A 13,332-nucleotide genomic window follows, 5' to 3' on the forward strand; every position below is an offset into this window, starting at 1 on the left:
GAGCATTTTCTCATTACCTTCCTTGCAGTAGCAGAAGGCAACATTTGGAACTGATCTTCATTCTTATGCACATCAAGCTGATGACTGGAGCTCTGCTGTGAGGGTGAGTCAGAGAGCATCTGAGTTGAGCGTAGGTCACATGGGCAAATTAACTTAACCAAAAATAACCCCCAAAACAGCATTTCTGGGAAATGCAAGGGAAGACAGCTTTCAATATAAACAAAGGAGCAAAGTAAAGATAAAGGCTGTGTGAAAAAGTGAACATTTGGAAAACTAAGAAGAAATTCTTGGGGGTGGGGGGAGGGCAGGGGCGGGGAATACCGAGGAATACAAATTTCCTTTCTAGTAGTTATAATTTTAAAGAGTTTTTTTCATTTATTTATATCAGATGCAATGCATACATTTTAAAATCTTAACTTTCCCTTTCTCTTTGTAGCATGGCAGTTGGACCTACACCCTTTAGCTTTTCCTATTAATCCACAGAAGGAGCTTCCTGTTCTCTCTGGGTTTCCCCTTGATGGTGCTGAGAATTGTCCAGATGATGGGTACAGTAAAAACTTGGACATGGGGCTATCAGTGATTCACACCCTGGCTGCAATTAGAATCATGTGGGGAGATTAATGCATACAACAAAAGAAAACCACAACCAGTGTCCCGGCCCCACTTCAGAAATTCTGATTTAATTGGGGTGTGTGGAACTTGGTGTTGGTGTATGTTCTTATAATGCCTCAGGGGTTCCTCAGGCAGCCAAAGTTGAAAACCATCCTTTTAGTCCAGCTCTCCTTATTTCACGAGCTGTGTTCTGGCCACAACATTGAATGTAGAGCATTCTCCCGCACTCACCCGTTGCCTCCCTCACCCCTCCTCCCTGTAGGCTGAGAGTTGGGAGGCTGGTTTTCTCTTTGTGGCTGTTGGGGATGTTTCAGGTTGGGCAAGTGGTGTGTATATAGAATGTGGTGTGCGAGCTCAAGGCAGGAGAGGTTTGTCACTAATCCAGACAACTCGGCCTCTTCTTAGGGCCAGGAGTTAGAATTACTTACCAGGGTAGCTAAGAGAACAATGGGGTTCATATGAGTCAGGCCAAATAGGAAGGAATCTGCTGTGGTTATGTTTATTATATACTAGTAGATATGAATGTCAGCCTCCTGAGTTGTTTCCCATTGTAATATTTACTATTGGAACTAAAAATCTTGCTTTTTGAGTAATTACTTGTACCTAATAGTTCTATTAGTAGGAAAGAAATTCATTTCTGGAGTATTCTGACGATTGGATGATGAAAAAAGCACACAACTTTGCCAAACCTAAGGAAACAGTTCAGTTTAGTTAAATTATCTAAGTGATTTAAAATTTTAACTGTCTTGATAACTAATATCCTGGTAATATTATTTAAAAAATTGACTTTTGGTGGGACGTATTGGATTGGTGGTGTCATTTCCTTGAGTTATATTAACTTCCAGGTTACCAGACTTATGATGAGTTCCTTTCCTTGTGCTGTATCTCCTGTGAGGTCCAGGACCTGTCAGTCCTGTGCTGTGCGTGCACAGTGAGACTTGTCTGCACAAAGCAGGGAGACCTTCCTGCTCCAGTGGCTTTGACAAAGGTGGGAATAGAGAGAGCTTGTTGTGTATATGGCATATGGTCTTATTGCAGTTCTGTGAATGATTGGCTGTTGCTCTGTATTTCATGTGGTGAATGCTGGCTCAGCCCTGCAGGAGTTGTGGCCATCTCTGTCCTCTCCTCCTAATTCTCTGTCTCTGCCTCAGTGCCCCCCCTCCAGAGCTTTATTGAGGTGATGAAGTTTATGCTTGCACTGCACTTACAGGTGCTTTTGATCAGTTCCCACCAATTAAGTAATTAAGTTAACTAATGAGAACCAAGGCCAGGGAGCTCAGGGGTGGGGTGAGATGGGGTACATGTCTCAAGTCAAACCTGTAGCAGAAGCACGATCAAAAGACATGCTCCTTTTCCCTTTATTATGTATGTAGTATAGTGTTTCTTCACTATACTACTGTGAGAAGTCATGCCTTCTTTGATAAACTTTAAAATCTTAACTTTCCTCTGTTGTTTGACATATTTTTTCAAATGAAAAACCATTATGATTTCTATTAAAGAAAGTACAACATCTCAATTAAGAACTATGGTAACTATATTTACTCATTAGATACTAAGTTTTCTAAAACACAACTTGAAAACATCTGGCATGCATGTTTAATCTGAGTACAGTGGATTCAAGATCAAATATACATGTTACATGCATCAAGGCTATTTTTTTTAAACATGTTTTTATTGATTTTTTTTATTGCTTAAAGTATTACAAAGAGGAGTACATTTGTCTCCTTTCTTTTTCCCCTTGACCTTCCCCCGGCCTCCCCTACCCCCCAGTGTCTTATGTCCATTGGTTAATGCATGCATACAAGTCCTTCGGTTATCTCTTACCCCTCCCTCCTGCCCCCCAACCCTTCCCGGTCTTCCCGCTATAGTTTGACAGTCTGTTCGAGGCAGCTCTGCCTCTGTATCTATTTTTGTTCATAAGTTTATAATGGTCTTTATTATCCATAAATGAGTGAGATCATGTGGTATTTTTTTTTCATTGACTGGCTTATTTCACTTAGCATAATGCTCTCCAGTTCCATCCATGCTGTTGCAAATGGTAAGAGTTCCTTCTTTTGTACAGCAGCATAGTATTCCATCGTGTAGATGTACCACAGTTTTCTAATCCATTCATTTACTGATGGGCATTTAGGCTGTTTCCAGATCTTAGCTATGGTGAATTGTGCTGCTATGAACATAGGGGTGCATATATCCTTTCTGATTGGTGTTTCTGGTTTCTTGGGATATATTCCTAGAAGTGGGATCACAGGGTCAAATGGGAGTTCCATTTTTAGTTTTCTGAGGAAACTCCATACTGTCTTCCACAGTGGCTGCACCAGTCTGCATTCCCACCAGCAGTGCACGAGTGTTCCTTTTTCTCCACATCCTCTCCAGCACTTGTCGTGTGTTGATTTGTTGATGATAGCCATTCTGACAGGTGTGAGATGGTTCCTCATTGTTGTTTTGATTTGCATCTCTGGGATGATTAGTGACTTTGAGCATGTTTTCATATGTCTCTTGGCTTTCTGAATGTCCTCTTTTGAAAGGTGTCTATTTAGGTCCTTTGCCCATTTTTTGATTGGATTGTTTGTCTTCCTTTTGTTGAGTTGTATGAGTTCCCTATAAATGTTGGAGATTAAACCCTTATCGGTGATAACATTGGCAAATATGTTCTCCCATGCAGTGGGCTTTCTTGTTGTTTTGTTGATGGTTTCTTTTGCTGTGCAGAAGCTTTTTATTTTGATGTAGTCCCATTTGTTTATTTTCTCTCTAGTTTCCAATGCCCTAGGAGCTGTATCGGTGAAGAAATTGCTTCGGCATATGTCTGAGATTTTGTTGCCTTTGGATTCTTCTAGTATTTTTATGGTTTCCCGTCGTATATTTAAGTCCTTTATCCATTTTGAGTTTATTTTTGTGAATGGTGTAAGTTGGTGGTCTAGTTTCATTTTCTTGCATGTATCTGTCCAATTTTCCCAACACCATTTATTGAAGAGACTATCTTGACTCCATTGTATGTTCTTGCCTCCTTTGTCAAATATTAATTGAGCATATTGGTTCGGGTCGATTTCTGGGCTCTCTATTCTATTCCATTGATCTATATGTCTGTTCTTATGCCAGTACCAGGCAGTTTTGAGAACAGTGGCTTTGTAATACAGCTTGATATCTGGTATTGAGATCCCACACATCAAGGCTATTAATTACAAATTATAGTCATCGTCGTCATCATCATCATGTTTTCTTTTCAATGCATTTGTTGATTCATTAGCAGTATTTTGTGATGACACCATGTTAGGGATAATAAGAATGTTTTTGACCCAATTAATGATGGATTAATTAGAACATTCTGAACTGCTAATGTTACAGGAATTGATGCTTTTACAGCTGGGGACTATGAAGTGGGTATCTGTACTGTAAACCTTTGCCCTGTGAGGGACATTGGAGTCCCTACTTTAGTTGAAACTGACATGGTTTGTGGGGTTGGTTTGCTAAGTGTGGGAGTACTTGGTCTGCTAGTAACTGAACCAACACTTAACCGTGGAACTGTTATTCTTCCTGCAGAAGTAGATGCTGTTTTTGGAAAGATTTAAGTCTATAGTTTGGAGCAGTCAAGTAATATCTGTCAGGTGGTAATCTAGGACCTGGATATGACTTGATTAATGGCATTGTGTATTGTGTTTGATTTCTTTGCCTTCCAATCTATAATAATAAAAGTGTAATATGCTAATTAGATCGGACAGCTGGACGACCAGGCGAAGCCTGGGCTGCGAGGGCCGAGGCCCTTGCGTGAATTTTGTGCATCAGGCCTCTAGTATAGAATAAAAAAATCTCCTGGGGAAGGAGAGGTGAAAGACTGGTCAGCACAACACTGGATTGCCAATTGCACATCATCTGCATCAACAGTAACTTTCTTAGCATGGCTTGAATAAATGTTTGCAACATCTAGAATTGTGGTCACATATCAGAAGGCAGACTACAACAGCTGACTTATAACTCTTGGCTCGTATTCTGTAATCCCCATATCCTTCAGGATTTGTGCCATCATCTGTGCATCTTTTGGCATGCTCTTGGGAGAAGCCATCTTGCCAGACTCCATGATATCCAGTGATCAGACTTCGAGAGCCAAATCACCCACGTTAATATGTTTCAGTCCCCTGATCTTGATGCAAGTTCTTTGCCTAGTTTAGTTTTTCCAACCCCTGGTGTACCCATGAGCAGGATGTTCAGAAGCAACGAGATGGCTCTGGAAACCTTGGCATGAGGGCCCTAAGCACAACCTATTGTTTGAAATTTTGATATATATTCAATTGTGACTCTGAAGAAGTTAAAGCATTGGTCATTATTTTCTTCTAAATCCTACACGTCATAAATATATTTTGGCTATAAAATTTTCAAATACAAAGTTGTTATTAAGGGGGAAAAATAAAAGTTATTGCTTCCTCCCCACCACACCCAAGAAAGTCTCCTCTCCCTCCTCCCTCATGCCTATCCTCAGGTCACTACAGTTAAGGTTTGCCATATCCTTCCAGGACCCTTTCCATTCATTTACATACAAACACCTTCTCTTTAAACCGAAGAAAAGAAGGAAGGTATGGAATGATACTCTATGGCTTATTTTTTAATCTTTCTGTTTGTTGACAAGCTTTCATGGTGGTTTTATGACTATACCTAGTTCATCTGTAGATGCACTGTCTTTGATTTAGTCAAGTCTCTTGGTAGCTATTTAAGATGTTTTCAGTTTTTCACTATTACAAACGCTGCTGCAGGAACCACCCTCTCCTCTTACTCCCCTCCCCCCTTCACACACACATCTTTTTCACATGTAAGTACTTAGTTTGATGAATTCCTAGAAATGGAATTGTAATATAATTTCAGAATATGCTTTTTTAAAATGTACCCTCAACTAGATCCAGTTCTATTCCATCCTTTATCGCTGTTTTTAGAGCATTTTATGATTTATTCAAGATTTGTAGAAGGACAGTGTAAGTCTTGCTGTGTAATTATTTTTAAAGGCTCTGTCTCACATATAGGCTTATAATTCATGACAGCTTGGCTGACATAGTTTTATCCAGTCCAGCGAACCATGGACGCAAGACACAAATTCCCATGTTTGCTTAAAGTTCTCTGGGCTGTTTTTAAATTTCAGTGGTGAGTAGTAGATGGGTGAAATTTTCGACTTTCACAGGAAGCGCTTATTGTTACACTTGTAATATCTGTTTTATAGGAAAATTTGAAACTACTATAAACATAAATGACTTTTAAATAACAATGAAAATCATTCCATATTAACCAAATGGAAGAAAATAAGATGATTATGTTTTTGTCCCTTTAGGTCACTCCAAGAACCGAAACCCCTGTCACCAGTGTCAGTAATAGTTTGGAGAATGCACTACGTACGTCAGCACATTCCACTGAGGAGTCGCTGCCCAAGAGGACTGTGGGAAAACACTCCAAAGGTGAGTCTGTCCATCTGCAGGGCTGAAGGGAAGGAGTTGTACTAGAGCGGAGAGGGGAGATCTTGCGCTGATATTTGTAAATGCTTTTAGATCTCTCGTATACGCTAATTGTAGTAAGTTGTATTCTTTTTCTACATTCTATAAGTAATACGTGAATGTATCTTGGCTGTAAAAATCTCAAATGTTGATGTTTATTAAGGAGAGAAAAGTGAAAGTTGTTACATCCTCCTACCACCAAAATAAGTAAATTCTAGAGCAGCAGTACCCTGAAGAGCTTTCTACAATCATGGAATGGCCTGCATCTGCACTAATTTGTTTGCCACCAGCCACTTGTGCCTTTGAGCGCGTTTGAAACATGACTTATGCATCTAAGGACCTGAAATTTCATTTATTTTTTGTTGCAATTGCAATTGCAATAGCTCAGTGTGGACCATGGCTACCATATTGGGCAGTACAGCTTTGGACTGGATGGAGGGCACATTTTAGATGAAGCTGTGAGTTCCTTGGTTCTCGTATTGCTGACTTTTGCAGCCAGCTTGGACAGTCAGAGTCAGTTGCTGTACAGTTGGTAAGCTGTGTGGAGGTATGGGGGATTCCAGGCGTGTGAAGGTGATGTGTAGGACTAGATGGCTCGACAGTGAACCCCAAGTCTGCAGAGTCATCAGATGGGCCAGGATGACCCTGACTTGGATGGTCGTCATGAGGCCCCAAGCCATTCGCTCCCTCACTCAGCTGGCCTTTGTTCCTTCCCCCTTTTGTTTGTGTCTCTTCTAGAACTGAGCTGCACTAAGGTGGGAGCCATACCTGCTTGTTTTGTGTTTTCCATTCTCTGTCTCTCTCCTGTCTCAGGCACAGTGCTTTGCGCCTCACAGATGCTTAGTAAGCACTTTGTTTTTTTTTTTTGTTGTTTTTTTTTTTAATATTTTTTATTGATTTTTTACAGAGAGGAAGGGAGAGAGATAGAGAGTTAGAAACATCGATGAGAGAGAAACATCGATCAGCTGCCTCCTGCACATCTCCTACTGGGGATGTGCCCGCAACCCAGGTACATGCCCTTGACCGGAATCGAACCTGGGACCTTTCAGTCCGCAGGCTGACGCTCTATCCACTGAGCCAAACCGGTTTCGGCAAGCACTTTGTTTTTTAAATAAAGCTCCATTTTTATAAAATCATAGCAAGCCACCCGTCTGTGACTTGGGTCATATGCTGGATATGTCTGTGTTCTAACATCTACACCCATGTTTATTTATAAGTGACCATGACATGGTATTAAAACAGTAAATCCTTATAGCAGCCGTGGGGCACCGTCAGCTTGTTTTATGCACTCCACTCCAGGGACCATCATTCTCAGGACACAGCAGGGCCTCATCTACAAGGATGGTGTCCCTCAGTCATAGGCACTTTCTCTCCTAAAACTGCTCTGGTCCTTTTACCTTCTGAGTGTCATCCAGGGAACAGTGCCTGGTGGGGTGTTGCTCCCTTTGTCTCCAGACAGTCCAGCATAGTAGAACTTGTGCTCTGCACCCTCCTGATCTGAAGAGCTGGCCTTTTCTTCACCACAGTGGTTTTTCCTCAAGGCATAATTATCAAGAACCCCCTCACTCCTTTTTAAAAACGTAATTGCAGAATATGTGGCTGTTATCTCTGTCACTCTTTTTGTCTGTGTTTGTTGGTGCCCAGAGAGCCAGCGTTAGCATCACTTGTGCCAGACATCAATTATCTACAGTATTCTCCATTCAGTGGTCATAGTTGGTAATAGTGTCTTCCATCCAGAAATTATTAAGCAAGCTAACTTGGTTTTTCGTCACACTTTTTATAATATTCTGTTCAGCCTAGGTTATTGCTCTTTTGGAAGTCTAAAGTCACTCTAAGTATTATTATAATAACCTTTTCTCATTGTCTTTTCTGTAATCCACATGTGTTTTGGTTTTTCTCTGCTTATTTGGAAGTTTGTACAGATACAGTTTCACTTATAAAATAAAGAATTCAGACGCTTCCATTTCTTTTGTATAAGAGTCAGGGAATAGCAGTAAGGACAGTGTGAAACCCTGACTGCTCTGGTCAGATCGTGTTCCAAGCCTATTACATAGACTAACCCACTTAATTTTCTGAAGAACTCTGTGGGGGCTCAGTTATACCTATTTAATTCTAATATCAATCCCATGAAGAGATTATTGCCCCATTTTACAGATGGAAGAACTGAGTCACAGATAAGTAACATTCCCAAGGCTAATGCTCTTACCACTAATGTTAGACTGAAGAAACAGAAAATGAAAATCAAGATGGCAGTGCTTAAAAAGGACACATTAAAAAATGAGTGTTAACCTTTTTTCTATACTGTTTTATGTGAACATTTTCAAGTGCTGGCATAGAGAGAACAGTATAGTAGTTGTCCACATCTGGCTTCAGCAACAGGTAATCGACTGTGTTTTCCTTTGGGGCCTTGAGTTACTCACGAATGTTGTGCAGGACTGTTGTACACACTCTGGGAAAGGAAGTCTCCCCAAATCCAGTCACTTGCATTTATTATTATTATTAAAACTTAGGGAGACAGTTATAATGTACAAGGTGAGGTGGCAATTACTTTTAATAATGTTCTAAGTGAAAGAAGTTCTATAACATTTTACTTTACTTGCCTGTCCCTTATCTGCCCATCTCTCCATCCATCAAAACATTACTTTTTTGATGCATTTCTAAGTAAGTTGTTAATGATTGGGGTAGTTCTCCTGATCTGCCTTAGTTGTCATGTCTGATCATGTGTGCTGTACACCCACAGCCTACAGCTTAGTTCCTGGATGAACAGTGGGTTCTCCGTAACTCCTGAGTCCTGCATTCTGACTTGAGCATCCTTCTCTCTGAAGCTGCTCTCATGGAAGGTCACACATGACTCCTTGGGTGATAAGTCAGCTTTTATTTCACCTGGCATCTGTGACTACTCCACTCCAGACTTTGTCCTCCCTTGTTTTCTTTTCATTTTTTAAATTGTGGGACATCAGACATATACAAGCCTTGGTGTAGCACATTCCACTGATCTCCTGGCAACACGCTGGCCAGGTTTTTCCTTCCTTTCTTTTCGCTTTGCAATTCCTCCTTCTTCTGCCCCTTAAACATTAGTGCTCTCCTGGCTCTTTCTTGGTCCCCCACTTAACACTGAGCAGCCTTCTCTGAGCCACTGTCCATCTGTTGATGACTTCAGATCTGAGAGTTCAGCTGTGACCATTCTCCTGGAACCCCAAGCCCCTGTGAACTTGCCGGTCAGTGGCTATTTCCACCTAGATGGTTCACTAGTACCTCAGTCAGTGTGGCTTCCATTGCACCCCCTAAAATGGATTTCCAATATTCATGATTGATAACCAATGTCAGGCACTTGGGACAAAACCTAGAAGTCCATGACAGTTCTCTGTCCCTCTTAAGGGGTCTCAGACCTCGCAGTACTGGCATGTCTATCCCTGTAAGGCTGTTGTTGTTTCTTCTTACCATCACTGGGCCACCATCCTGGATCAGGCCTCTGTCTCTCTGCTGCCTGTGGGTTCATCTCTCCAGCCCATTTTCTGAGCAGGGACCTGTCCAGCATGTTGGATCATGGTCCCCTGCTTAGGGAAGCCTGGCAACAGCACTGTTGGAAGCAGCTAATGTCCTACAACACTAACCAACCTGCAGCTTGCGTGTGTTCACCTACTTGATACCACAGACCCATGTAGTGGGAACCGTCATTCCTTTTGTTCACGATTAAAGAACTGCCCAAGGTCACTGAGCTGGAAAGTGTCCTATTTCAGACTGAGCCTGTCTCACTGCAGAGCCCGTGGGTTTACCTTAACCTGCAGAGAGGCCTGAGTTTCTTTATGTGCCCTTTGTGGGGTTGGTGGGCTGGCCCTGTCTGTGCCCTTGCCTCCTTGTGACTGTCCTCCCCTCTCTGCTCTGGTCTCCTGTCACCCCTCTCTTTGTGTCCTGGCTCCCACGGTGACTAAACTTGCTAAAACACAGCGCATTGTCATACCTGGGCCTGGCCACTGTGTTGCTCTGCCCAGATGGGCCCTTCCCTTTGAGGTGTAGCTCAAGTATTACCAGTTTGAACTCTGTAATTTTTCGATCACTATGGCTGGTATTATGCTGAATATATAGTAATGCTGAAGAAAGTGTTTGCCCTGAAATATAAATAAGTGAAATTACACAGACTCCAAAATGCAAGTGTCTTATCACTAACCACTCAAATGGAAAATGTGTGTTCATTTCCTGTTTTTGCTACTTTAGAAATATCTTTTATCAGCTTTATGTTTTCTCAATTATGTGCTACTTTTGTTTCTATCTCAATTTATGATAGAGTCCTTAAATATAGCATGATCTGTGTCCTAAAAAGATGTAAAAAAAAGGATCAGCTTAATCAGTGTAGTAGTGAATGTTCACATTTTAACAACAGCTGAAAGAAGCAATGCTTTTAAAATGTATCCCCATTAACACAGGCAAGTAAATGAAAGTGAGAAAACAAGTTGATATTTTAGGAACATTCTTAAAAGCTAGACTTTTAAGAATACAGTTTTTCAATTTTTAAATGAAAACTACATTTCAGTAATAAAATTTTAAAGCAGGAAGCATCTTAAATGTTACTCTGATTTAGTGTCTTTATTTCAAGTATGAAGACAAGTTCGCTTACATAGATCTTAGGAGAAGGAGTTGTTCGTGCTACAAAATTATTATTTTTTCATCTTTTCTCTCAGTCATAAATATTATCCTTGTTACTATGATTTATTTTAGTGTAGTTTTGGTAATTTTTGAAGTGGTTTCTTGTTACTAGGCATATAGAATTAAACTGATAAAGATACCTGGAAATCAAATAAAAGACATATTTGGCAGAAAACTACCAACCACCCAGTTTTTTCCAGAAGACATTAGAAAGGGAAAACATTTCAAAAGAGTGGATTATTCTTGGAACATATTAAAGCCATTATCTATAGGTGTCATAAATATTGATGTAACAGTTGGCTCTTACAAATCATTTGAAGATGCTTGTAAGGGAATGTGGTCCTGAGGCTGTGGCAGTTTTATCCAGGCGCTCCATGAGCTGAAATGAAGAGAATGTGTTACTGGTCCTAGGACCTGCTGGCTGTGTGGCCTCTCTGTCAGTCATTGTCCTAAATCATCTGTGACTCTGCCAGCCCCAGTCACTGCTCCTGCTTCAGGCCTTTCAGCTGCTTGCCTGGGCTTTTATTACACACATTTGTATTTTCTACACAAAATTCCCTCCCTCTTGTTTCAGTTACATTAGTGTATTGGTTTTTATTTTTTAATTTATTTTATTTTTTTAAATACTAGTATATTTTTATTGATTTCAGAGAGGAAAGGAGATGGAGAGAGAGATAGAAACATCAATGATGAGAGAGAATCATTCATCGGCTGCCTCCTGCACGCCCCCCACACTGGGGATCAAGCCCACAACCCAGGCATGTGGCCTGACCCGGAATTGAACCATGACCTACTGGTTCATAGGTTGACACTCAACCACTGAGCCACACCAGCTGGGTTTAATTGATTTTAGAGAGGGAGGAAGGGAGAGAGAGAGAAACATCATTGTCAGAGAGAAACATTGATCAGTTGCCTCCCATTACATACCGGGACCGGGTACCAAATCCAAAACCTGCCCCGACCAGGAATCTAGCCAGTGACCTTTCAGTGCATGGGATGGTGCTCAACCAGCTGAGCAATACCGGCCAGGGCTAGTGTATTGGTTTTTAAAATTAGGTATTGAGCCCTGGCCGGGTAGCTTAGTTGTTGATTAGTGTCGTTGTCCCTATATGAGAAAGTTTCAGGTTCAGTCCTCCATCAGGCACATAGAAGAAACAACCAATGAATGCATAAATAGGTGGAACAACAAATTGATGTCTCTCTCTCTCTCTCTCTCTCTCTCAAATCAACTTAAAAATTTTTTAAGGAATTAAAATTAGGTATTGATTCAATTCTAAAAGTAGTTTAATGCATTTTACTAAAACATTTTATTAGTAGTTATGTGATCTAATTTGTAAGATTTGAGAGTTTCTAGTGTGCATCTTGAATGAATAGAAGAAGAAAAGTTTGAACAAACAAAATTTTAAAAGGAAAAAGCACATTGTCCTTTTCTTTCTCATCTCAACATGGTCTAGCCTCATATCCCTTTGTCCCTTTTCCATCTGTCCGACATAGACATACCTATACACAGTCTGGATCCCAGCCCCTTTTCTCCTGTCCCCAAGCGTTTCCCCAGATGGATGCTCCTATCCTTCCTAGTTTGCCTTTAGAGCACTGTTCCTGGCCATGACTGGCTCATCTCCGACCAAATAGAAGTGCGCCCTGTATGTCTTCAAGTCTTTCCAGTTGATGCAAATCCCGTCTTCACAGTCACCTTTCACTTTCTGTCCCTTCAGGTGATGGATTGATATCTAGCCCCTAAAATTTACACGTTTGCTTGTACTCTTCAGAAAGTAGTGGGACTTCTGTGACTGTTAGATGACTCAGTCTGCAGAACTGACCAGGAAGGTGAGAGACAGAGGAGAGGGGGTCACTTCATCTACCAGTAGACTTTAAGTGGATTGTAAATAGATATTTATCTGCATATAGATGTACTTTAAAATTATGAAACCACATTACAGAAATGTTGAAGAAAGGCTACTCGTAATTTTACCACCAATTAGTATAATTATTCCTGTTATCATTGCTATTACTTTTGATAATTTATTTTTAGTCTGTTTTACTTTTATACTTTAAACAACTATAATCATGTTTTACATATAATTTATATTTTTTAGTTGTATTATAAGCATTTTTTCATGGCTTTGTTTTTGTAAATGTGGTCTTTAATATAGCTCCAAAACTGAAAGTGTACTTCAACATCTTTGAATCCTAATTAAGCATCCCATAACGCTGCCTTCCACATAGCCATTGTCAGCGATGTCTGCTACAGAACGTCATCCCACAGGTGCCCTCCTGCCTTCCATTCCTGCAGGCTCCCCTTCTCCCGTTTTTAGAGCCTTGTGTAATGGCAGGTGTTGTTTCCTGAGAGGGCAGTATGAAGAGAATTTCACTGTGAGTAAAGTGGCAGAACTTTTAAGCCATTTATTTGGTCCAGAGCTTTCCCGGTGGCAAAAGCTGCTCCAGCATCCCTATATGTAGGGTTGGTGGCGCTGACTTACAGAGCTAAAACAAAGCACCATGTCAGTTGGTCTGATGGTTTTGAAGAGTCTTCACAAACATTTCAGTCCTGGAATTCAAGTGCTTTTTTTATTTGAAAACAGCTGAATAATGTTCATCTGCTTTTCAC

At 40.7% G+C, this 13,332-nt stretch overlaps 1 protein-coding gene and 1 pseudogene across 7 annotated transcripts in view; one reads left to right on the top strand and one right to left on the bottom strand.

The window, feature by feature from the left end:
• Nucleotides 1-13,332, top strand: part of ZCCHC14 (zinc finger CCHC-type containing 14) — a 78,447-nt gene that overhangs the window by 27,131 nt on the left and 37,984 nt on the right. For all 7 annotated transcript variants that reach the window (XR_011468884.1, XR_011468883.1, XM_070398393.1 and 4 more), the window contains exon 2: nucleotides 5,921-6,044. Coding sequence is in view for 5 of the 7 variants with exons in the window: in XM_070398393.1 (XP_070254494.1) it covers nucleotides 5,921-6,044 (124 nt within the window). In the remaining 2 variants the exon portion in view is untranslated. The remainder of the gene's footprint in view (nucleotides 1-5,920; nucleotides 6,045-13,332) is intronic.
• LOC138996971 (transcription initiation factor TFIID subunit 9-like) lies at nucleotides 3,789-4,684 on the bottom strand (annotated as a pseudogene).

The sequence above is a fragment of the Myotis yumanensis genome, unplaced genomic scaffold (assembly GCF_028538775.1).
Source record: "Myotis yumanensis isolate MYYU_CA2020_CCGP unplaced genomic scaffold, mMyoYum1.0.hap1 SCAF_18, whole genome shotgun sequence".
Classification (NCBI taxonomy): domain Eukaryota; kingdom Metazoa; phylum Chordata; class Mammalia; order Chiroptera; family Vespertilionidae; genus Myotis; species Myotis yumanensis.